Raw genomic sequence first — 26,993 nt, forward strand, 5'->3', positions numbered from 1 at the left:
TCTTTCTTCAGAAAGAAAAGAAGCAGCTACTTGCTTCTCTGTAACTTCGGCGAGTTAGGGTTTCGAACCACTTCGTCCATTTCTCGATTCTAACTCAATTTCTTCAACGATTACTCACGTAATCGAGGTATTATATCCGTATTAAACGTTTATTTCGATTTATTTCGAATATAAACTCGTTTATAAACGGTTACCGTATCGAATTATCGTTTTAAACGTCCGAATTGATTTTAAATTGTGTATACGTGATTGTGGACGTTAGAATAGCGTTTTTGGACGTTTTAAGCAGGACGGGGGGTCCCGGGAATTCATTTCCGGGGCTGTGCGGGTACGCAGCCCGCTGTGCGCGAGCACAGCGAGCTGTGCGACCGCACAGCATGGTGTGCGTTCGCACACCATGCTGTGCGAACGCACAGCATGTGCTGTGCGGGCGCACAGCAATGAAATGCTGTGCGACCGCACAGCCAAGCTGTGCGACCGCACAGCTGCCCCAACGAGCGGTCTGGGGTCGATTTTTCTTCGGTCATTTGAGGACTTTCCGGGGGCGATTCCGACGTGCTTTCGCCTAATAACCCGAGGTGTTTCCAAACCGAAGCTAAAACATTTTTAATAAATGTTTTTAAACTAAAGTTAGATATTTTAAAATGATAACTTGTGTTAGAAGAAAGTGAAAAGGTTTTATATACTAAACCTAAAGACTTTTAAAAGGAGATTTTAAAAGTAAAGTTAAACGTTTATAATGGACTTTAAAAGAGTTAAAGTCAACGTTTAAACGGTTTTAAAGATTTAGCAATCGGTTTTGCTAGATACTTAGTATATGACCGAGAATTGTTTTGACAATTAGGTCTATACTATAAATGGTTTTCTTAGGGTATTGTGATACCTAAAATAACTTCCAGAGAGAAGTTAGAAAGTTTTCTCAAAACGATGGTTTTAAAAGAAAACAGACCATAAGTGTTGCGTGTTTATATTATTATATGTTTGACCTAGATCTGGGTTTAAGGACCTAGAAGTTTTATAGGAAACATATATTGATGTGTTTTATCCTGTTTGCTTTGTGTGTTTAGTCCGACCAGCTAGCGAGCAGTCTGACCACAACCACAGGATTAAGTTCCAGACCTAGCGGTGTTTGTGAGTTCATTTGTTTACTTTTGAATATTAGTATTCAATTGTTTTTAAATCCATAAATCGCACTAAGTATGAAACTTAGCCAAGGAAGATCCACTGAAACGAGCTATCTATTGGGCAACAATAGGACTGTGTGATCACCGGTGTTAATGAACTAGATGAGAGGTAAATATTATAAGCATACATATTGAGATTAGGTTTTAAGCCAGATGCTTATAAAGCGGCTTAAACCTAATGGGTAGTCCTGAGGTGGCAGTGATTTAAGTTCCGGCCCAGCAACCCTATACAGAGTCAAGATGGCTGTGATACATATGTATACAGCTCATCCTGTATTAAACAAGAGTTGTGCATATGCATTATATATATGATAGCACTATAACGTAATCAGGATTAGGGTTTCATTTGGATCGAGGACTGGTAATATTTTTATATACCGATATTTTGTATATACGCGATTTTGGTATTTAACTGTAAACCTATCTACTCACTCAGAAATATTTATATTTCTGACCCCGTTGTTGTTTATCATTTTCAGGTACCTAGCTACCGGGTCTGGTCGAGCTTCCATCCTTTTCCGTCAGGGAAGCTTATCTTGTTGTTATGTAAATAACACTTTAAACTCTTAGCTGCTGCAATAGTGTATATAGGTTGGATATGCCTGTGGCCACGTCATGGTTCCTTTGTCTATATACTCTGATAGGAACCTGACTTTGTCTAGCTCTAATAAGTGGCTACTTAATAGGCATATGGTGTTTTATGGTGTCCCCTACGGGTGGGCCAAGCTTCGTGTCTTTGGTCTGCAAAGACACTGTATGTAGTTTTAGCTGGCCTTGCGTTTGTGTGCCTGCTGTGCATATTTTTAAATATGTTTGATATAACGCTTTGAAAAGGAAAGTGTTCGATATATTTTATTAAACATATTGTTCGGGTGCGCGGTTTGAAACAGGGCTGCCTGCGAGGCAAGGCACGTGAGCTAAGTCCCTGTACCACCGCACCGGTTTTCAGAAATGCGTGTGGGTCAGAATAACTAGGGTTATTCAACCAGCATTTCTGAAAACGCGATATCGCCTATATGAATATTTTCAGAATGTGTTTTTCACGTTAAACGGAAAAATGTTTTAACGGTATTTTCTGAAAACGGGTCGTACGCGAGGTACGATCTAGATTTATATATATTTATATTTAGGAGGCGAAAAATTTATAGAGGTTTTAGGCTTGCTACGGGTTTCGGAACAACCATTCCCATTCCCTAGCGCCGGTCTCGGCTCGGGTTTCGAGGCGGAAATCGGGTCGTGACAGGAGATAAGTGGAGATAGAAGTATGGATACACTTTGTTTGTCTTAGAAAAAATATTCGAGAAAGGTAATGAAGAATTTTGTTAAGAATGAAATTCACTTGAAAAAAAGCATTGATGTATGATATGGTATATAAGGCCCAACAATTCACACGTAGTTGGGTTTATGAGTAGATACATGCAATTCACTTGGAAAAAAGCATTGACAAGTTTTAAAATGAATTCTACAGTATATTCAGAATAATGTAGATATTGGACTAATATTTGAACAGGACAAGATAGATGGTCAAAGTGTAGTTGGATACCATGATTCGGTTATGCAAGTAATTTAGATAATAACGACTGACTACATAGACACTAATTAGTTGAAAGTCTACTTTCCACCCAACATTTTGTTTGTCTACCACATATACATAGTACATAGCAATTACAATGGTTGTTAAAGAAGAAATTTGGCTTTGGTGAAGTAGAAATTTAATAAAAAGCATGTGAGATACATTATGATAGTCAAAGTGCTATTTATTTAGCAAAGCAGCATGTTTTACCATGTAAGGATGAAGTATTCCGATGTTTGATAGTATCATTTTATTTGAGAGGTTATTGAAAACGGTGAAGTCTTACTTCATAGGATTTTGACCGTGAAAAATCATACATTTATGATGATAAAAGTGGTAATAATAGGAAAGTTCAAATATTATTCGAATTTGATTAGTATTTTCAAAATTTGAGTTGGCGTTTTAAACCGCAGTTGACGACACTATTAAAGATAGTTTGAATTTGTAGAGAGAAAAATTTCTTCTAGACTTAAAATTTGTTGTTGTAGTTGTCTCAAATCGCTTGAGTAAAAGGGTTTCTTTAACTATTAAAAAAAGCTCACTCTTCTTTCTAAGGGTATCACAACACATGCGAACTAGCCTAATAACTCCTAAAATTTTGATTTGCTCTTTTTTTCTGATTTGTATTTTTTATAAATATTAATGAGGTATTTTAGTCACTACTAAAAAACTGTGTTTTACCGACGGATTTTAGCGACGGATTGCTAAATTTTTTTTACCGACGGATTTAGCGACGGATATGAAATCTGTCGCTAAAGTTGGCGGGAACACTCCCGCCAATTATTTTTGATGTATTTAGCGACGGATTTCCATACGTCGCAAAATCCGTCGGTAATTAGCGACGGATTTAAATCCGTCACTAATTTAAAAAAATCGTAAAAAAATTATTAAATTAAATAAATTTTTTATCAAAAAATTATTTAGAAAAAAAATTATTAAAGAAAAAATAATTATTATTTTTTTAATTATATATAATATTATTTAAATATATCATAAATATATATGAAATATATATATTGAAAATATTATTATTTATTTATTCATTAATAATTATTTAAAATAACTATCAATTATAAAAAATAATTATCTTAAAATGTGGGAGAAAGTATTTGTCATTTTTTAGTTACATTTAAATATAAATATACATATATATATATATATATATATATATATATATATAATAAGAAGCTGAGCTGGTTCAGGTGTAGATACGCGCGGGAGAACTTCAAACTTAAAGAGCAATGAGTGGGAGCAATGGGAAGGATGGGTGACCTACTGGGAAGTTTGTAAAAATTGCGAGTGGGTGATGGAGGCGACGGGCGACGGATGGGGGATGGAGGGTGATGGGTGTGTGACCGATTAAATAATAATAATTTATTTTACGATTTTTTTTTATTTTTTGATAATTAGCGACGGATTTAAATCCGTCGCTAAAATCCGTTGGTAATTAGCGATGGATTTAAATCCGTCGCTAAAATCCGTCGGCAATTTTTGAAAAATCCGTCGCCAAATTTTTTGATCCGTCGCCAAAAATTTAGCGACGAGGATTTTGCCGACGGATTGAATCCGTCGGAAAATCCGTCGGGAAACGTTTTCCCGACGGGTTTCATGCTTTTAGCGATGGAAAAATCCGTCGCTAAAAGCAAGCATTTTAGTAGTGAGTAGCCTGAGAAGGTAAGCTATTTTGGCCGGACTTCATTAAAATTATGGTATTTTTTTATTATTTATTTAATCGTTAACATTTAAGTTAGATGGATTGATATATTATAATATTAGTTATATTTAATTGTCCAGAAGATTATAGTCTGCTTATTATCCTCTAATCTTTTTAGAATAAAATTATTTAGTATAATATATGACTTATTAGTATAATTGTTTGAATTCTGTAAATTAAGATCATGAGTTAAATTCTCATAAGCAGTCCCCTTTTTTATTATCAAAAAAGTTAATACTACTTTTTAAGCAAATATTAAGAATTTTATTATTAATACAACAGTATTGTTTCATTAATAATTAACCATAAGTACTAGTGGCCGATGCACTTTGAAGAGGTGGGATCCACGAATAATATCTTTTTTAATCAATAAAGTACATCCACTATTTAAAATAATCAACTCTTTAATACAATTTCTAAATAAACTTTTACTTTTATTTTAGTAAATCTATCCCCTACTATAAGAATTTAATATATTGAACTCTTTTTCTTTCAACAACTTAATTTATCTCTTTATTAGAGAAATTTTTACGTAACGTCATCTGTAGACTAAATTTATCACATAATGACATGTCATTAAAATAATGGTAATATTATAATATTACTATTCAAAGGTGTAAATAAGTAACAAACGAAATAAACCAAATTTAAATTCTTTTAAAACTTTAAAGTTAGGGCATGAATACTATATAAAATAAGACACATTTTAAATTAAAAAGTTAAAAAATCATTGTGCTATAAAATTACAAACAATTTCAATGAAAAATCGAATAAGATACACATGTATTTTAAATATTATATTATTTATTAAGTCATTATGTATGTTAAATTGTTATTTATATTTATAACTATACAATAAAAATTATATATTCATAAAGAAAAAGTATATAAATTTACTTTTTTTATTTTTCTACTAATTACTATTTAATTTATGACGTATTTATTTATTTGATATCAATAATTAAGATTGATTTATGAAATAAGGTGATGAATATTTTGACTTATTTTTTAATATATACTATTTTGCAGTGTGAGTACAACATAATTATTTAATATTTTTAGAATATAAAAATCCGTCGAGGACAATTATAAAAGTTTACTTTGTTATTTCTATATTTATTAAAAATATAGTTTTTTAGTATTTATAATTGAGTCACCATATAAATTTTTAATACGCTAATGACAATATTTATAGTCCTACACAATTATTTATTTGACATTATTAATATAAATTTGTAATTTTTTTATTGATATGCTATTAATATATTATTTATAATTTGAACTGAAAATTAATTTTTTTATTTAAATCAATTTATATAAAAACTTGAATGTTCAACTCAAATATACAAAGCATCATACAATATATGCTAAAAGTTTCATAATCCTCTACTCTACATTTGAAGAAACAGAGTTCTTCACAGCTTTATCATCTTCTGCTTCCTCTCTGAATTTCTTATAAATGTCACTTCTGTAAAATTTTCTAGTCCTCAACACCAAAATAATGGAAATTAAAGATCCAAAAAAAGTTGCAGCAGTGATTATAAGAAACGCCATTTTATAACACTGAACGCCGTTGCATGTCAAATCTTTACCTTCTTCTCTTTTTAACCCTAACTTTTTCATCTGCTTCATCGCCTCTTGATCGTACAAATTTCCGGCGATTCTTACGTTAAGAATATAATTACCGATTGGGCTAGCAACAGAGCCAAAGTTCAACAACGTTGAGTAGTATTTTAAACCAAATATTTCTGATATGACCGCAAACAGCAACGGCCATTGTGCTCCGTAGCAGAATCCGATGATCACCGATGTAACGTAGAGAGAATTCGGAACGCCGAATGCGATCAGAAGATGTCCGACGCAAGAAAAAAGCAGCACAAAAGTGAATAAAAGCGGCCGGGGAATTTTGTATTTTGTCAGTAAGATTTCGGAGAGGAAACCGGCGGTTACTCGACCGAGATAATTCCATATACTAACGAGTGATACAAAGGTGGTTATGCTCCGTTTTGGATATCCCAGTGAATTTCCGATCTGGGCGAGGTTATCTATTGCTGTTAATGTTCCTCCGGCTCCGAATATTGTTGCCGAGAATAGTATCAGCATGTCTACACTGAATAGCGCCTGTAAAATTGTGTAGTCTTCGCCTCTGACCGGCGGTTTGAAAATGTTTTCAACACAAGAAGAATGAGCCGTCGTTGATTGCTCCAACTGGGTTGTGGATTCCGTCAATTCTAGATTTTCCGTCACTCTCTTTACCGGAGATGAGTCATCATTTTTGTTATTCCGAAGACTATATTCTTCTTTTACTACGATTGCTACCGGAAGGAAAAGAAGGGCAAGAACGAGAGAAGAGCTAATGATATACTCAGTTTTTGAGAAACGGAATTTGTGTTGTAAAATGATCAGAATCATAAGAAAACCGGCGAGACCAAGTGAAATATAGAGCAATTTATAGAAAACTCCGATCTCGTTGGCCTGTCGACGAACAGTCTTGATTATTCGAATCGTACGAAGAAATACGCAAGAAATTACGGCAGGTAACCAAGCAATAAGCAAGATTAAAGCCTTAGAATTGTCACCGTAAACTGCATGATAAAGCTGAGTAAAAATTGCGCCGCTCAATCCGACAAAGCCTTTCAGTAAACCTAAAACGCTGCCTCTACTCTCCGGGAAGTTCTTGACAAGAGTGACCAGAGCTCCGGTATTAGCAAACGTCTGAGAATTTGAACCTATACAGATAAAAACACACATTTGCCAAACTTTAGGTTTAGCAATTTTTCCGGTTACAGCAAGCCAAATCATGAAATAACCGAAGAAATTCATGACTGCTCCGATTGAAAGAACAACCCAAGGTGGCGTTACTTCATTGATTAAACCTGATAAAATTCCAACGTTGCCACCCAAATCTTTGGAAAAACTGAGCAGATTCAGAGTAGTTTGATCGTACCCTAATGATATTTTTATGTCATTGGAGTATAAACCGAACATATAAGTTGCGCCGGAAACTGACATAATCAAGAGTGAGGCGAAGACCATGAACCACCTTCCAAGAATCACTGTAGAAATAAAAACCTTCATGTCTCTCCACCCACGGCTACCGGTCGGACCAACGGCTGCCATCTTTTTTCTTTCTTGCTAGCTATATAGCTCAAGGATTAGTTTACTGGTTCATGTGAATTTGAAAGATGGTTAATGGTAATATATACATGTCAATGCAATTGACTTTCTTATATATAATAATTAATAAATTAATAATTATAGTAAATAATAAAATTTTAGAAAATCAACTCCAATTATATGCCGCATAATTAATTAATTTATATAAATAGTAATTATGAATGAGAACTGTGTAAAAAATATATATACTAATTTATCATTCACTAGTTATTTATATAAACCATAATTAAAATGTTGTCCACGCTTACTTTATTATAATGCTAATATAAAAAATTATTTATTAAGTTGATGGAGCACAAAACAAATAAATAAATAATTTTGTAATGATTGTGAATTACTTGAAATATAGTAACTTCATATAATTTATAATTTTTTTTACAAATTTAATAAACTAATAATTTTTAAAATTAATGGTTTTTTAACCCACCATATATGTTAATTATTAGAGAGATTAATGTATAGAAAGAGCGGAGTTGGAAAGTTTTAGTGACCAAATTTATTTTTAAATTTTTGTTCTTTTAAAATTTTCTTATTTTTTGTAAACAGATATTTGTCGTCTTTATATTTAATTCATTTTCAATTTTTATAATCTTTTTATTAAATAGAAAATGAGCATTCAAATTTAAATCTCCATTTGATTTGAAAAATTGGGAAAGTGAGTTCCATTATCAAACCAGGTATTATTAGAGGGTTAAGGGTTTAAGGTTTAACCGGGTTAATCGGAATTTAACCGGAATTAAACCCGTATTATAAGAATATATGTATATAGAAAATTATAACTTTAAATAATATATATGTATTAGAAAATAAGAAATATATGCATAATAAATTAATGTAGTCTAGTGGTCTTGAATACTCCCACCAAATACAACGTGAACAAGATTTGAATTCCAGCACTATTATTGAATTCTTTATTTTTTTTTTGATAAGGAGAATGTTGATTTTTTGTTGTTGGTTGAACAGGACCGGATTTCACGGTTATTTAACCGGTTAATTACTCTGATTTAATGGCTATTCAGCCGGTTTGAAAAAAACCGCAGATCTTAAATTAAAGGGGTTTTAGAGTAATCCAAACCACTGATCTGACTGGTTAGCAGATTTTCCGGTCAAATCGGACAATCCGATTCGTATTTGACAACCATGGAAAGACCATAAAATATCAGTGTAGACAACACTTTAATAATGCACTAGATAAAGAGTCTGGTACTTGCCGTATTAAGTAAACAGACCCGATATTGTCATTTAATTGGAAATTTTTACCTAGACCTAATGATGAAAAATTCAACATACTTTTTTCTCACTTTTTATTTTACTAGCTTTTAGTTTGTTAGGTGTATGTATCTTTCATAGACAAAATCTTATGTAAAAATATTCCTTTATTATAGAAATAAAAAGTTATCAATGAAGCATATATTTATGTAATAAAATTATTTTTCTCGATATTGTTATAATAAATTCAAAGATTGAAGAATTAGAATGTGTGAATAAGGAAGGATATAGATGCTAGATAGTGGTGGGCACATGAAGATATTTGACAGTGGATCACTCGGGAATATCTAATCATTACTCACTGCCCATCCACTTCTCTTAAATTTATTTTTCAGCCACAAACTAGGTTTATGGATAATTTGCTATGTACTCCTTTCACTTTTTGATATTTGCAGTTTTCAACATAATAATAATAATAATATTTATTGTTTTATAATTTTAAAATAAAATTTACTTTTTAAAAAATAAATTATTTTTTATTAATTTATTAAAAGTATACTTTATTATAAATAAATAGTCAGTCATACATATCAATCAATTTCAATATAACATTTATTTAATGAAATATATATATATATATATAAATATACTTATTATTTTTTAATTCATGTGTCAGTTACGAAAGAGACGAGTATTTCAGATTGAAAGGAGTATTTTTTAAGATAAACTAATTAAATCTTATCCATAATAATCAATTTTTTAAACATTTTTTATAATTTGGTTCGTCAAATTTTATAAATTGTAATAATTCTAACAATAACTATAAAAAATAAAATTTAAGCAATAAAATAAAAATTTATACAAAATTACTAGAAAATATTAATAAATGAGAAGAAATCCTAAATATAGACCAAAAATCTCTACAGTTAAGAAGATTATAAATAAAAGATTAAACTAAATAAAGTTGGTATATTTTAGATGGAAGCAACGATAATTCTTCGAGCCAAAGAGACTAATTGATTTTCGAAATAATAAAAGAAATGTTCGTTTTAAAAGAAATAATAGTTAACTTAAAGTGTAAGTGAGTTGGTAAGTTCGCTTTCCTAATTTAAATGAGAGGTTTGAACCGTACTCATATATGCAGCAGTTTAAAATTTAAAATAATAGTCTATTTTCTGGAATGGACCTACACTACTCGAATAAAAATCAATTTGAATGTGGAATTTTTAAAAGTGTCGTTTCATATTTGAGATCAACATAGAACATATACTAAAAGAAATAGTTAGAAAAGAGATGATTTTTTTTAAAAGAAAAAGTTTCATTATAGCCACAACAAAAAAACATCCTTTTATGATATATTTATAGAAATATTTTTAATAAATATCATTTCAAATAATAAAAATTGACTTTTTAAACTATTCAGTTAAAAAATTATAAAAATATTGGTAAGAAATTGAAAATAAATGAGATACTAAAAAAATTACAAAAAAAAACACTTAAACTTGTGTAAAAAACATCAAAAGAAAAACCAATCAAACACTGCAAATACATAAAAATACCAAAAAACATTTAAAAAACACTCGTTCATAAAAAGCCAATAAAAATTAGTTGGCCACTAATCAACAGTGAACATAGCACGTGTTGACCACATTGTTGACTTAACAGCGCTATTGACCAACATTGACTGGAAAAGTTTTCAGCCATATTCTGATAACCGATCAACGAACTCTGACAGTGTTTTTTTTTGTTTTCAGATATTTTTTCAAAAATAATATTTTTGTAGAAAAAAAGAAAAAATATTAAATTGGTAAAATATGAGTATAATTTATAGAACTTTATATTATTTTTATAAATAAATTTAAAAGATACTCCAGTAGATTTCAGAGCAAGCTATTAAGTAAAATTTATATATATCGCGCTATAAAGAAGAAACTTTGCCTTTTCTAATTGAACCAGTCTGTGAGCTTCCTTGTTAGTGTCTCGCTTTATCCATTTGAAATGGCAGTGATCAAAGAGGTTGAAGTTAGCGATATGTCTTGGCAGATTCCCCAAGCCCTTGCCAACTAGCATTCACCCGAATTGACAGAATTGAAGATCTGAATGGCATCTCCTTTAAAATTACCTTGCGCCGCCCCTTATGTTTAGCCTATACCATCGCCTCTCTAAGGGCAAGGAATTCTAGTGTTCCTGGATCCCAAATGCCCTTGAATGAATTTGCAAATTGACCCATCACCATCCCTTCACTACTCTTTACAACTCCGGCAACTGATCCGGCTTTTCTTTCCTGTATTGATCCCCCACCATAAGCGATGGTGATGTAATCTCCCTGATCTATACCTGCCCCTCCCCTTCTTACATACTCCATTCTGCTTCTGGTGGCTGCTCTAATCACAGGCTGAGGACTCTGAAGTTTGTCCAGCATCTGGGCGTCCTCATATTCCTGCCTATATTGCACAACATATGCCTGAGTCCCTTCCACTGTTCATGGAATGTTAGTAAAGATTTTTGCATTTATGGCCTTCTATATAGACCAAATGGTGAAGCACATGATCGAAATGAGTTTATGACCATCTTCGGCAGAATTTATAGCTTTTAGGAGGTTCTTCCATACCAAGTCTATAGGCTCTTTTGATATAGCTCTACCAATCAAATGTAAATCAAACAGGGACCAAACTTGTTGGGCAAATGGGAAATGGAAGAGGAGATGATGAGTTGTCTCCTTATCAGAGCAATGAGAGCACCCCATTTCTGTTTTCAATATGTAATTAAGAGCCTCTGACACTGGTATTCCATGATGTACTTTCATCTAATAACATTTTTTGAGTAAATGTTCGGAAAATAGAAATCAGGAAACACACCCGAGCATCTCAACTAGGTTAACTCTTAGCATATACATCACGCTTCTATAAACCAAAAAATATATAAATGAAAATTAAAAAGTTTTACAAGATAACATCAAAAAACAATTAGCAGAATCTATAAGATGTCTGCCTACTAAAATCTCGATACATGTTGAGAATTAACCCAACTTGTAGTAATCCGGAAGTCGGATGTCGATCCCACGGAGACAAGAGGTTTAAAGTGAATGAAATTGACTTTGATTTTCAATTCGGAAAGCAACGAGGTTTGGATTTTTGATTAATAACTACGGAACTAAATTTAAGCAATCACTAATTAGACTAAGAAGCAATTAAAAATTAAACAACTAATTGATTAAAGGATTAAAAACAATAATTAAAAGTGCCTAAGGGTTGCTAATCATGCCAACGAGATTCCTAGGTAATAGGTCGGGTATACGGGTATTGGTTCGGGTCGAGCCATTATAAGGTATCTAAATCCGCTCTCTCGAGCCGGAAGTTGAAGAACCGACAATTGATTAATGATTCAGAATCCAACTCACTCTCGCGCAATTGGATGTCGACTACAACAATCAATCTGATTAATCCGCAAACTCAAACAACCGCTAAATTCCTAAATCACTCTCGTGCATCTAGGTCTTAAGCTTGTGCTCAACTAGGTCTATTCAATTGCTTAACTCTCGCCCTCACTAATCAAACACAAATCATAAATTAAGAAGCTAACTTAATCTAAGCATTAAGGTCATTAAGCACAACAAAACCCTAACCCATACAACCCTAGCCAATCATCTAACAATCATATATAGCAATCATAAACAACCCCTAGACTAGGGGTTTAGCTACTCATAACTAACCTAACATTAACTACTAAGCAACCATTAGTCAACATAATAAGGATTAGAGTAAATACCTCAAGTGAGAAAGGAATCAATAACATAAACAAGATAATGAAGATAGAAACTCAAAAGCTTGCATTAATGGAGATGAAACCCAAACTATAAAATCTGGAAATTAAATGAAGAACACTAAGAACTATGAAGATCCTATTCTAAAAGTAGAGAGCAAAAGGAATAAAATTGATTGATTCAAAGTTGTTGTTTACAAAAGTGAATTGTTCCTAACCTAAAAAGATAAGGATTAATTCCTAAAAAAATCACGAACTTTACACGAAGTTTCACTTTAATCATGAACTTTAAAAGTTGTCATTTAAAGGCACGAACTTTCATTTTGTTTCAAATCTATCGCCAAAGTAAAATCCGGTGTATTTTATCGAACAAAAAATTCCTAATCCTATATACTCTAACTAAAAGATAATAAGATTTAATGTCGATTTATAATTTGGGTTTTTCATTAATGGTTTATTGAAGAATTTAGTCAATAAAAATACATTGAAATGATAGATTTGAAACAAAATGAAAGTTCGTGCCTTTAAATGGCAACTTTTAAAGGTCATGATTAAAATGAAACTTCGTGTAAAGTTCGTGATTTTTTTAGGAATTAACCCAAAAGATAATGTGACTTATATAGTCTGGACAAATAGGAAAATAAAAACATCCTAGTACAAAGGTGTTAGGCTAAAAGAGGAAGTGGGCCAATTAGAGCTCTTTCTTCAAAACAGATTTCGTCTTCAGTTTTTTCCCATGTCTTGGTCGAGAAGCTCATTTAAGTTGAGCTTCTCGATCGAGAAGCTCCTTTGATAAACCTTCGTGCAAAATGGTCCTTCATGTCTTGGTCGAGAAGCTCATGTCTTGGTCGAGACATGTGTTAAATTACACATGTCTCTTTTGCTTCTCAGCTTCTCTTTTGCTCATGAACTTCTCTTCCAAGACATGCTTTAAAAACTTGATTTCTCTTTAACTCTTTGCTTTAGCTTTCGACTTTGATATTTTTTTAATTCTTCACTCTTTTTAGCCCAAATAGTTCCGCAAACACTCTAAATCACCTGAAACGCCAACACACATAATAAGGTATCGAAACACCTAAAAACACATGTCAAAACGTAATAAAGTGATGCAAAAACTATCTAAAATACTAGGAGTATTCTACTCCTATCAATACACATCCGCATTACAAAACAATGGAGTAGTAGACCACCAAATTGGTGTTGTTGTAGTTGTACCATGCTTTGCAAGCAAATCAGCAACTTCATTCCCTTTTCTGTAAATATGAGATACCTGAAAAGTCATATGAGAAACTTGATGTAGACAAGTAATCCATCTATGCAAATACACCCAAGGAACATTGATAGATTTAGAAAGAAACAGTTGAACCACATAAGAAGAATCACATTCAAGCCATAAATAATGCCACCCTCTCCTCCAAGCTATGTTTACTGCCATAATAGCTGTTGCCAACTCCGCCACAAAAGCAAATTCAACGCCTAAACAAAAAGAAAAAGCTCCTCTAGTGAAACTATTAGAGTTTCGAAATATTCCTCCACCGCCTGCAATACCAGGAGAACCCAACGCTGAGCCGTCCGTATTCACCTTTGTCCAGCTGCCAAGAGGAGGATGCCAAATCACATGAATAATACGAGGAGCAGGCCTTAGATTACCTTTAATTTGCAGCAACTTCAGAATATGAAAGTCTGACAAAGAGTTATGCATGCAGCCGAGCCTGAAGTAATCTGCTTCCTTAATACAGTTCCATATTAGACGAAGAGCATGACTGATATTTGGAGGAGAGTCTTCAAAAATTGCATCATTTCTTGTTTTCCAGATAACCCAAACTGCCTGAACAATAGCCGAACTCCAAAGAACAGCCACCTGCAAGCTGAAAGAGCGCTCAGAAGCTTGCTGAATTAAACTTTTTAATGATTCGGTTCCACTAATTCTAATGCCAAAAGCGACAAGAGATAGCTTGCCAAATAGACTTAGCAAACTTGCAATGAATAAATAAATGGTCATGGTTCTCTTCATGAACAGAGCAAAGCGAGCAACGAGAGGCAAACTGCAAACCTCTTCTCCTTAACTTATCTTCAGTAGGTAGATAAGTCAAAATAGCTCTCCAATAATAACATACTACTATAGAAGTAATATCTAATAAATGGCAGAAAAAATATATTTTTATTTTAATAACTTTTTGTTGGTGAAGACAAAAGGATTTTTATACGATTTTTTCTTTTGCATAAATATTTGTTTAGTACCTTTTATAAATTTTTACATTCTATACTAATTGTCTTTCTTTTTTAGAATAAAGTTTTTAAATTTTTTTATTCTATAGTAATTTTTATTTTCCAACATTTTTTAATTATTATTTTTGCTCATTATCTTTGTGCATTTATTATTTACTAGATATTCATTTTTTTTTAGCTTTTTTCTCATATGATGTCGTTTTTTTTCGTTAGTTTTAAACTCAATCAAAGATCAACCAAATACTAATCAAAAGATCAACTAAAAATGTAGTACATAGGTTAATTTAAATTTTTATATTAACTTTTATTTTTAAACATTTATTATTTAATTTTTTGCTCATAATTTTTATATACTTATTATGTACCATATATATAATTTTTTTTATATACAGTGTCATCTTTTTTGTCAATTCTAAAATCAACTAAAGATCAAAAAGACATCAACCAAAAATTGATGTATCATTATTCAATTTCAATACAATTTTAAGTTTTTTAATATTTTTTACATACAATGTTGTCTTTTTCGACAATTATAAAATTAACCAAGGATTAATTTTATCAATAATTTATCTTAGTACAAATTCATAAGATCAATTAAATAGCAACTGAAAATCAACACAAGAGCAATATATGTACAACTCTGAAACATTATAATTGTTTAATAATTAATTATTATTAACAAATCATACTGCAGAATTAAAAAGAGATGCAAGAAAACAAAAAAACAAAATTCAATCGGGCTATTTGTTCACTGTTCTTCATAGTAATTATGTAATGAAATATATAGATTTTTATTAACCTTTTGAAACAACACATTATTAAATGGGAATGAAATCGACCATTTTTCTTTTATGGATTGAGATTTTCTCAAGTTCAAATGAATTTGAGGGGGTCATGTTAATGATCTACACTGTTCATTGTTAAATAAACAGTGTATATTAATTTGTTTAAAATTGTAATATTTTGATCTATATCGTTAATTTTATAATGGACAGTGTATATCGTGAACATGAATATATTGAACTTGAGGGAATGCCAATCCTTCTTTTAATTTGATCCATTTTATATTTTAGAGCTGTCTAGCTCACAAACTTATAGATCTAAATTTAACCAATTATGAATTCAGATTAAATACACTCCAAAATTTCTAAAATTAGGTGAACTAGATCCAAATTAAAATATTTATGAAATATAAATTCCAAATCATAATGAAATAATAACAAAATTTGGATTCATTTGGTATGCAATTGTAAAATTCTGGGTATTTTTGATCCTAATGATGAAATTGTACTTAATTGAAATATGTCTCGGCCAAACTAATTATTTTCTCATTTTATAAATATTTAACTTACAGGATTTTTGGGTTCAATCTCTTCAAATGAATTCACTCCTTCCCTAAACTTTCTATAAAACTTTCTAGTCCTAAGCACCAAAATGATTGAAACAAGAAACCCAAAAAATGTTGCCACAGTAATTACAACAAATGCCATCCTGAAACAATGCACACCATCACACCTCAACTCCTTGTCAATATCTCTTTTAATCCCTAAACTTTCCATTTGTTTTAATGCTTCCTTATCATATAATTGACCAGCCACTTTGACATTAAAAATGTAAGACCCAATTGGGCTTGACACTGACCCAACACTATACAAAGTGGAAAAATGTTTCAGCCCAAACATTTCTGATATAATGGTGGAAGCTAATGACAATTGTGCCCCTAGGCAAAACCCAAGAATAATTGAAGAAAAATAAAGTGAATTTGGCAATCCAAAAGCTATTAAGGCATGTCCAACACAAGATAAGAGTATGAACAATGTAAGAAATAAGGTACGAGGGAAATTATATTTTGTCAGGACTATTTCAGATGCAAAACCTGACAGGATTCTTCCAAGAAAGTTCCATATGCTTAGAAGAGATATAAAAGTGGCTATGCTATGCTTTTTGTAGCCTAATGAATCAGAAATTTGACCTAAATTGTCGATACCGGCCAATGCTCCACCAACTCCACAGGTTGTTGAAATGAAAAGGATTAACATGTCAATACTGAAAATGGCTTGAAGGATAGTGTAATTCTCACCTCTTTCTGGTTTCTTGAAAATATCCTGAAAGTTGCAAATGACGAAAATGCCCTTCCAGCAAGAAAGCGGGTTTAATTTTGATTCCGAAGATTGTATTGGTAGGTTTTCAGCTTCCGGGGTGTGTTTCTTGTTCTTCCTGAGATTGAATTCTTGTTTTATGACAATAGAAAGTGGGAGGAATAGTAAAAATAGGACAATAACAGCAGTTAAAATGTACTCGGATCTAGTAAATTTCAGCTTGTTCTGTATGATAATAATAATCATCATAAACCCGGCAAGTCCAAGCGCAATGTAGAGGAAGTAGTAGAAAACCTGAAGCTCCTTCACTTGTTGAACAACCTGTTGATAATTTGAAAATAATATAAAATTCAGGTATTCAAGAAAATAAAGAAAAAAAAATATAGAAAATTCTTCAAAATTAATTAACTAAAATTTAATTAAAATACTTATATATAACTGCATATTTTAACTTATTTTTCAACATAAACTTTTTGATTCGAATCGTTGGCAGAAACACTAACGGAACGATGGACGGAAGCCAAGCAATTAGGAGGATAAGAGACCTGAAATCATTGCCATAGAAAGCATGGTAAAGTTGAGTCATAATTGCTCCACTTAGACCAATATACCCTTTCAGGATTCCTATAACACTACCTCTACTTTCAGGAAAATTCCTGACAGAAGTAACTAAAGCTACAGTATTCGGATACGACGCCGCATTTGTAGCCAAACACATATAAACACACATTTGCCAAACACAGTGGCGGAACCACGGGAGGGTCAGGAGGGTCGACCGACCCTCCTCGCCGGCGAAAGACCGAGGGACCGGTGCTACTCTCGACCGGTCCCTTGCTGTTCTCGACCCTCCCGTGTCATCGTCTTAGCAGCTGATGCAGGCTGACGGCGCTGAATTTTGTTTCAATGTTTAAAGTGGAAGATGAAAGATTGAAATATACTTTTACCCTAATTGTACTTTAAGGGCTGAATTGGCCCATGTTTTAATTAAAAAAGAACAGCCAAATTGGCCCATCATTTACGTAAAGAAGAGGGTCAAATAGGCCATGCTATTTTTGTAAACTAAAATAAAATGGGACTGATGTTAATATTTCTTGAAAATGAAGATGTCAATTTTATTTGCATCAGTTCCGTTTTCAGCGGCATATCCGCCATAATATTTTTAAATTTAATTATTATTTTTGTATTAAGTTTTTTATTAATTTTCTGTTAATTCTTCTATTAATTTCCTAAAACAATTAATCAAATTTTCTAAAAAAATTAACCTAAATATCTCTAATTTCTTCAATCAAAAGTTGTCAATTCTATTAATTCTCTGATTTTGTTTCTCCTTCAAAATTAATTCGATGTTTTTCTCTACAGATTGATTTAGTTAATATATTTATATTATTATATAATAACTATATTAAATTATAAAGTTAGATTATTCATACCAATTTTTGTCATAGAAAATAAAAATATTGATCAAAATACTACAAGTATTTTTATAATTATTGTAACTTTTTTTCATTATGTAATTTTGTTTGCTAAATATTTTATGAATATTTTAAAATAGAACTTATCAAATTCATCTATTTAGATTATAGATAAACTTGTTATTAGAATGCCAAAAAACGTCAACTCTTATGATAAAAAAAATAATCCGAACTCAACTTCAAAATAAAAAAAGACTTGTTAAATTGAGAGATAATATTTTATGAGAATTTATAACTTATCTATTTTACAACGCTTTCAAATTATATAGACGTGAACAATACAATGCATCATAGTAATCGAAACTAATATAAAAAGTTATTGTAATATTTGCTTGATAATTTTCTTTGCCATAATTTGATGAATTGATTAGGTGAATTAAATTGATTTTTTTTATTAATTTTTTAAGGTAAGTTTTTTACCATAAATTGAATTAAATTGATTTGGTGAATTGATTTTTTTTTTTGTTAATTTTTATGTGAAATCTCGACCCTCCTACAAAAGATTTCTGGTTCCGCCACTGGCCAAACATGGGGTTTAGCTGTACGGCCTGTGACTGCTAGCCAAATCAAGAAATAAGCAGAGAAATTCATGACTGAACCAATTGCAAGAACTAGCCAAGCTGGCATTAATTCAAAGACAAGACCTGCTGAAATTCCAAGGTTGCCCCCCAAATCTTTGAAGAAGCCTAGAGTATTAAGGGTGGTTTGGTCATAGCCTAAAGATGATTTCATTTCACCGGAATATAGACCGTACATGTAACTCGTGCCGTTGACAGACATGATCAGGAGTGAGGCGAATACCGTGAACCATCGGCCGGAAAGTATTTGTAAGGTGAAGCTCTTCATTTCCGTTCTCAAGCTGAATTCACTCATTATTTTTTACTTTAATTTATGGTTAGATTTAGAGCTAATTTGTTCTATATGTACATATATACAGTATACGAAATAAAAGTTGATTTATACTAATGACAAGTGACGATGTTTTAGTATGATAATATATGTTATACGGAAATTTATCGAGTGCTATATTTAGATATTTTTCATTCATTTAAAATTCCGATATAAATTATTCTCGTAAAAAAATGACTTTGTCAATTCGCAGTCTCATCATTTTCTTGTTGTTTCTTGATAGTGTTGAACCTAAAATCTTTTTAAAATTTCATATTAGAAGAAGGCCAAAAACATCACTCCAACAGTCCATAAGTAATCTCTAACCTAATATCAAAGATTAATTTAAATTGTATGTATTTCTCTTAATATTCACTCAGAGTTCAATGATATTTTTCTGAAACAATTTTTTTAATTAAATAAAGAGACTCTTGTGTATAAAAAATTAATAAATAAATTTTAATTTGCAACTCATTATTTTAGTTATTTTTATAAATATTTATTATTTAAAATTGGCATGTTTGGAAAGGAATCATTATGATCATTTTGTTGGCAGGTCAACAGCAAGCAAAAGGGTATTATTGTAGTGTTCATCAAGTGGACTTAAACTATAACTCTTTGATGACTTTGCAAAATTTTCTGTATGAATGCTTTTGTTTGCACTTCAAGTATAGCTTCCCAGATATAAATCAGATTATTTCTGCTCAAATTGTAATGACAATTTGACGAATAGTTACGTACTTTTAAAGTTTTGGTTAAATTCAGTTAAATTCGGTTATGTTATAGTTAGTTCAGTTCAGTCAATAAAATGTTCTAGTGGTTCGGATTTTAATAAGATTTAATTTTAGTTCACTCGGTTAATTGATTTTAATAAGATCTAATTTTTTGGTCGGTTTGGTCAAATAGATGAAATAATTCAATTTCAATTAAATCGATTGATTCGATCCTAATCAAACCGCCTGATTTGCTCTCCCTTAATTACAAGTCATTTGGTTATGTAGTTAATTAATTATATGTATCTGTCTGTAGCATATGTTGGCTTGTGTTTAGATTATATTCAGTGTATTTTCTATTCTTTCCGTCCATAATTTAAGGTTAATCAAACGGTTAAGTAAGACTGCCAAGAAGATTATCGTCTACAAATAGAGTGTTACACAACCGATGTGCCACGTCATTTTTACAACAAGTTAATAATCATTTGCGATAGGAAATCTTTTTTTATATATATAATTGGGGAAGGGGAAGCGCTTGTGGGAGGAATTGAACCCACGACTTAACAATTTACTGCTCAACGCTTATACCATTTGAGCTATAACTCATTGGTATCGATAGGAAATTTTTATTTATTTATTTTTTTATTATTAAATATTTTTACATAGCTAACGCTTCATTGGTTTGTTGTACGAATGACGTGGCGCAATCGTTGTGTTGTATAATTATTCCTATAAATATATGTGGAATTGATCTAAACGAATTATTGTCATGAATTAGCAGTGTATAGAGTATAGACGACTATCGTATTGTGTTACAGGAAAAACCGAAGCAGCCGGCTATGTTGTATATTAATAGGTGCTACATATCTATACTATATATAAAAGCACGGATGGGGGGGGACAGACAAATTTACTGAATAATCCTTTTCAGTTTACGGAGTATTAAATAAAGGTTTTATAGTTATTAACTAATTAATTATTTAATTAACTACTATTGTAATTAAAATCCTAATTAGAATAGGTAGCTAAATTATCTCCAATTTAGTTTTTAATATGTAAAAATTAACTAAATTGTCTCTAAATTAGTAGGAATACCTATCTTTTAGTTTGATTGAATTACAAAATTAAAATACTGTATTTGGTCAATATGTTATTATTTAAATTTCTATCTTATTATTTTTAAAGATATTATTAATAAAATAAAATTAATTTATTTAATTATGGTTATTATAAAACCAAAAAAAAAATTCAGTATGGAAAAAAATTTAATAACCGAATATATTATATTTACTTTTATAAAAATTCTTAACTAATTTAATATTAATTATAAATAAAAAGTTGGTATAATTATAATAAATTTATTAATATATTCATTGACAAGTTACGTTACGAGCCACGTGCATAGCACGTAATGCGAAACTAGTATATACAAATATTTCAATTGATAAATCACTGAAATTGCAACAACACAAAATTTTGGAAATCTATTTAAAGACCCTTAACTTTACGCTTTTTATTTATCTGATCCTTAAATTTCTATTTGGTATGTTCTTTAACTTCACATTTTTTGTTTATCTTGTCCATGAACTTTCCTTCGATCTTATCCGGTAATTGAATTTTGATTTTTCGCTTCCTTAAGTCCTCAAACGTATGTCTGTCTATTCTGTTGTATCACGTTTCGTGAAGTAAATAAAAAGCAAAAAAATTATTCATACGTATGAAAAAGCAATAAAAGCATACAGTAAGACCAAATATCAAAGTTCAGAGACCAAATAAAACCAAATGGAAATTTAAAAACCAGATAAATATAAAACATAAAATTAAAGGACCTTAAAATGGATTAATTTATAAAATTAAATAAAAACACGAGAAATAACATTATTAAAATGTTATGCACACTTAATTTTCATATCATTTCTGTTAAATATCAAAGTCCTACGTAAATTTATATTAGAAAAATATAAATAGAATGAAGATATATATAAAAATGAATGACTATGTTTAAAGTTTTAATTTGGTGTGGTATTTGATTGATGGCTGTAATTCTAGTTTTGAGCTCATGTACTATTAATAAATAGAACACGTATAAAATTTGAGATTGGAGATTTATCTTCCGCAATAAATCTATTCAACTCGAGTAGAAATTAATTTGAAAATGAAAGGCTCAAAAAGACGCTCTCTCATAATAGAGATTCATCAAAGACACCTCATGTATTTTTTTTTTTTTGATAATTTAGGAAGGGGGAAGCGCTTGTGGGAGGAATTTCACCCACAACTTATCAGTTTGCTCCTCATGTATTTTATATAAAAAAGATAGTCATATAATAAATGTTGTTTTATCAAAAATATATATAGTATTGCTATGTCTTTATCAATTTATGCTCTGTAAAAAGCATCACTCTATATCTTTATTACCAGAATATGTGATATTCTTAAGAAAAGTCAAAAATTAAGTAAGAATGAGTTTAAGGTCCAACATATGGACACAGTGTAATTAATACTAATTGATTACCCTTGGAACAACAACACTCTAAAGAAACAAAACAAAGGTTCTACTAATCTAAACTCAAACAAATATTTAATACTGTAATTAAACTTTCATAAGTATAACAGAAGGATGTTTAAATGCGGTCAATAACTTAATTAGCTAGCTAGACTTATAATTTGTCTTAGCTGGGAATTACTTCTAATTTCTTAATCAAGTATGTACAAGCATGGGGTCCAAATATAATGCCGGCTTATTATTTATTTTGATCATAACATTGTCACTTTCTTGTTTACAACCACTACTATTTAGTGCCACCAGAGATTTATATTAATAGGTTCTTTATATCAAACTGTAGTGATTCAATTATGGAGGATCCTAAGGTATTGGAAGAAGGATTGGGTCGTACAAAAGTTGCAAATGATGAGAACTTCAAAGAGAAATCATTAGATGGTGGCATCAACGAGCATGATAAAGAGGAGACCAGTATATTAATGGCGGAGCAGCCACCGGCGGTGAAGGCTAAGAGTAAGAGAGTCGCAACCTTAGATGCATTTCGAGGGCTTACCGTTGTGGTCAGTATATCAATTCTTTTAGGAAAATTATACCAACATTTCCCGAGACCTCGAGATTTTAATATTTTTTTTATTCAGGAGGCCTTTATCTTGAAAATGTTATCTTTTCACTTTCTATATTTGCCATATTTTAATTTTCATGCCTTTTTTTTGTGTTTTTAGTCTTTCTATTAACAATTTTTTTTTTCAGTCACAAAAAAGGCATGAAAAACAAAATTTGGTAAGTATAGAGATTAAAAAGATAATTTTTGTAAAATTAAGGCTTTCTGAATAAAATTGATAAAATATAGGGACCTCTAAATGTATTTTACCTATTATTATTTTTTACATATCTTTATTTCATTATAACTATGTGGCATGCTTTTTTAGTGTTAACTGAACTCAATCTCCACAAAAAATTATAAAAAATTCGTTGAATGTGTAATTTCTGACATTATTAAGTGAAAGTAATAAAATATTAAGTAGTATTTAAAAATAATTAAAACACTACTAATTGATGTGTTATTATATAATTGGTTATTTTCATTTAATAGCGCTACGTGTCATATATTTAACAATATTATATAATTAACTAGATTCATCCAAAAATTTGTTGTACTTTAAGGGTGTAATTTTGTCTTATGGTCTTCGGTTTAAATTCTAATACTCATTACTAGAGCTGCTCATTGGGTGGTGTAGCTGATGATTTTAGTAGATAATGCTGGGGAATCATATGCAAGGATAGATCATTCACCATGGAATGGCTGCACATTGGCTGACTTTGTTATGCCCTTTTTCCTCTTCATTGTTGGGGTTGCAATTGCACTCGCACTCAAGGTATCATTTATGCATTTTAATCGAACCAAATCGAACCAAAATTTTGTTATATTTTAACACTAAATCAAATTGAATTTATAGAGATTAGTAAATTTCAAAAGTTATAGTGTTAAACCGAACCAGACAGAATTTTTCGGTTCGATTATTTGGTTTGATACCCCTATTCCAAATCTCTTAACAATTTGCAGAGAATCCCAAGGAAGAGGGATGCAATAAAGAAGATAGCTCTAAGGACATTAAAGCTTCTGTTTTGGGGAATTCTGTTGCAAGGTATAATTCATAATGGTGTCTAATTTGAAAAGCAACAATGTCATGTTTGTGTACACTGAACCGGTCGAACCGGACGGTCTGGTCCGGTTTTTAAAACACTGCTGAAAAGTATGATCTAACTCCTAATTTCAGGAGGATACTCACATGCACCCAGTGATCTTTCCTATGGAGTTGACATGAAACTTATTAGATGGTGTGGCATTCTCCAGGTTGTTCCCTAATCTAACTTGACATTTTATAAGGGGTGTAAATGAGTTGGATTATTCACAAGTTACTCGAGATCAACTCGAAGAACTTTAAAATTGATTTTCAAACTACTTGGGTTTAACTTCAAGTCGAGCTCGAGTGTAAATGACTCATGCATCGTGAGTCTAAATGAGTCTAAATGAGTTTTTAAACATGTAGAATAATATTTTATTTTTTTTATTATATTAACACTTTTTTATAACTCTAAATGTACATGTATAATTAGTTGAATTTTATATCTTATGATAAAAAAAAGGTTTTAAATGCATCATGTATAACAGTTTTTTTACTATTAAACTCGAGCTTACTCGAGTTCAAGTAGTTTGAACTTCGAATGCCGTTTGAGCTCGAGCCTTGGAGCTTGATTCTCAAACTTTTATAATGCACACTTACTTGAATTTAAACATGTATAAACTCGAGTTTGAACTTGACGTAATTCAGGCTCGTCGCATTACATCTCTAAAATGTTATGGCTATGTATGCTCTAAATAACCAAATTACTTTGTGATAAGCAGAGGATAGCATTGGTATACATGTTGGTAGCACTAATAGAGACACTAACTATTAAGCAAAGAGAAACTGTGGTGGATCCTAACCATTTCTCCATCTTCACAGCATACAGATGGCAATGGTATTTAATTTTGTAAACATAATTACATAATTTATTAAAAAAACATTCAGGAATAACATGCAGTGTTAGATCAGAACTTAATTTTCTATCTTTGATAAATGTAGGTTTGGAGGGTTTACTGCTTTCCTCATCTATATGATCACAACATATGCACTCTATGTTCCAGACTGGAGTTTCAGTGTGCTTGATGATGATGGAAAGAATATCAGATACATGGTTTGTACACAATTCAAGTTCTTTGCAATACATAGCACGCAAACGAAAAAATATCGAAATAGAGTTTCAGAGTCTATGAAGTGTTTACGAAAACGAAAACGAAAACCAAACGCCAAAATACGAGAAGTTTCCGAGCTACATATTTGTTATAACATTGCATTTGTGCTGGAATTTCTGCTAATGATTATTTCAATATGCAGGTTAAGTGTGGGATGAGAGGGCACTTAGGACCAGCATGCAATGCAGTTGGCCATGTAGATAGGGAGATTTGGGGAGTAAATCATCTTTATCAGTTCCCTGTTTGGAGTCGCTTACAGGTTAATATTAGTAGTTCATAATTGAACATTGAGTTTAGTAGTGATTCTCACCAGGAACAACTGTCTCAGAATATTTAGCTTTTCTTGTAGGCTTGCACTTTTAGTTCTCCAAGTTCCGGCCCTCTCCGTGCCGATGCCCCGACTTGGTGCCTTGGTCCTTTTGAACCTGAAGGCTCCTTGAGGTTTGATAATTTTTGCACTAATATGTTGTACAAAAACTTATAAAGCACTATGTTTTGATTTTCGGTATCTTTTGTTTCAAGGTTTATGTCTGAACTTGACAAATAATTGATTTCGTCTGGTTTTGTTTTTGTTTTTGTTTTAGTTCAATCTCAGCTATCCTCTCTGGCACCGTTGGCATACATTACGGACATGTTTTGATCCATTTTAAGGTTATAGCTTGAAACTCTGCTAATAGTGTGATTCTTGAAATTCATGAACCTGAAGAAGGGAGGGTTTGGTTGCAGGGTCACTATGACAGGCTCAAGCAATGGATCTCAATGGGGCTTAGCTTGCTTATCCTAGCCATCATACTCCACTTCACAGATGGTAATATATCGTTTTTTATAGAGTCAAACCGAACCGAACCAAGTTTATAGGTTCAGTTTGGTTTTTGCATGCCCCCAACTTCAATTGAAATACAAAGCAGAGGATTACAAGTCCTTATTCAGTCCAGTTTTGCAGCTATTCCAATCAACAAACAACTCTACAGCTTCAGCTATGTATGTTTCACAGCAGGTGCTGCAGGACTTGTATTTTCTGGATTGTATATACTGGTACAAGGATTCAAATTCAATACTATTGAATAAAATCATCAAATTTCCACGTTAGGGTCCGATTTTTCACTTCCTTTCCTTTTTCATATCATCAGATTGATGTTCAGGGATTACGCACGCCATTTCTATTCCTGGAATGGATCGGAATGAACGCAATGCTAGTGTATGTAATGGCTGCACAAGGTATATTTGAAGGGTTTATCAATGGATGGTTTTATAAATCAGAAGACAATACACTTGTAAGTTTAACTTTACATTTTTACAGTAAATTTTTACTGATTTTGTTCAAGATTAATGAACTAAATCCTGAAATTTATCAGGTTTACTGGATTCAAGAACATGTGTTTAACAAAGTTTGGAATTCAGAAAAGCTAGGAAATCTCCTATATGTGATATTTGCTCAAATCACATTCTGGTCAGTAGTTTCAGGAATCTTGCACAAATTGGGCATATATTGGAAGCTTTGACAAGTTTAACACTACTTGTAAAATTGTCATACATGATTACAATATACTTCATGTTTATTGTGGTTATTCTCCAAGCTTTATTCAAATGACAGATTAGTCCTTCAGTCTTTTCACTTGAATACTCTGAAGGTTTATTAGATGTTAAGCAAATGCACATGCATATGGAACTAGGGG

At 31.4% G+C, this 26,993-nt stretch overlaps 4 protein-coding genes across 7 annotated transcripts; 1 reads left to right on the plus strand and 3 right to left on the minus strand.

Annotated features, from left to right (window-relative positions):
* Positions 1-5,774: 5,774 nt before the first annotated feature.
* Positions 5,775-7,666, minus strand: LOC126677943 (protein NUCLEAR FUSION DEFECTIVE 4-like). Its single transcript, XM_050372760.2, has one exon. It carries the CDS (start codon positions 7,589-7,591, stop codon positions 5,858-5,860), a length of 1,734 nt encoding a protein of 577 aa, XP_050228717.1. The 5' UTR covers positions 7,592-7,666; the 3' UTR covers positions 5,775-5,857.
* Positions 7,667-12,856: 5,190 nt separating this feature from the next.
* On the minus strand, positions 12,857-14,735 carry LOC130015445 (uncharacterized). 2 transcript variants are annotated; one of them, XM_056105596.1, is made up of 2 exons: positions 13,890-14,735; positions 12,857-13,657 (listed from the first exon to the last, which is right to left on the minus strand). In XM_056105596.1, exons 1-2 carry the CDS (start codon positions 14,631-14,633, stop codon positions 13,649-13,651), a joined length of 753 nt encoding a protein of 250 aa, XP_055961571.1. In that variant the 5' UTR covers positions 14,634-14,735; the 3' UTR covers positions 12,857-13,648. The 2 variants fall into 2 exon arrangements, with proteins under 2 accessions (XP_055961571.1, XP_055961570.1); XM_056105595.1 differs by having other exon boundaries at positions 13,835-14,735.
* A 1,420-nt stretch (positions 14,736-16,155) lies between these two features.
* LOC126677946 (uncharacterized) lies at positions 16,156-17,915 on the minus strand. Of its 3 annotated transcripts, none has more exons than XM_056105644.1 (3): positions 17,451-17,915; positions 17,147-17,268; positions 16,156-17,065 (listed from the first exon to the last, which is right to left on the minus strand). In XM_056105644.1, exons 2-3 carry the CDS (start codon positions 17,194-17,196, stop codon positions 16,192-16,194), a joined length of 924 nt encoding a protein of 307 aa, XP_055961619.1. In that variant the 5' UTR covers positions 17,197-17,268; positions 17,451-17,915; the 3' UTR covers positions 16,156-16,191. The 3 variants fall into 3 exon arrangements, with proteins under 3 accessions (XP_055961619.1, XP_055961618.1, XP_050228722.1); XM_056105643.1 differs by having other exon boundaries at positions 17,493-17,914; XM_050372765.2 differs by having other exon boundaries at positions 17,147-17,915.
* A 1,062-nt stretch (positions 17,916-18,977) lies between these two features.
* Positions 18,978-26,932, plus strand: LOC126677944 (uncharacterized). Its single transcript, XM_050372761.2, has 14 exons — positions 18,978-19,313; positions 22,864-23,080; positions 23,759-23,896; positions 24,085-24,166; positions 24,299-24,375; positions 24,928-25,043; positions 25,148-25,259; positions 25,460-25,576; positions 25,667-25,758; positions 25,902-25,968; positions 26,044-26,125; positions 26,261-26,352; positions 26,448-26,591; positions 26,673-26,932. The coding sequence occupies exons 1-14, from the start codon at positions 19,198-19,200 to the stop codon at positions 26,817-26,819; spliced, it is 1,599 nt and encodes a 532-aa protein (XP_050228718.1). The 5' UTR covers positions 18,978-19,197; the 3' UTR covers positions 26,820-26,932.
* Positions 26,933-26,993: the final 61 nt, after the last annotated feature.

The sequence above is a fragment of the Mercurialis annua genome, linkage group LG4, assembly GCF_937616625.2.
Source record: "Mercurialis annua linkage group LG4, ddMerAnnu1.2, whole genome shotgun sequence".
Lineage (NCBI taxonomy): Eukaryota > Viridiplantae > Streptophyta > Magnoliopsida > Malpighiales > Euphorbiaceae > Mercurialis > Mercurialis annua.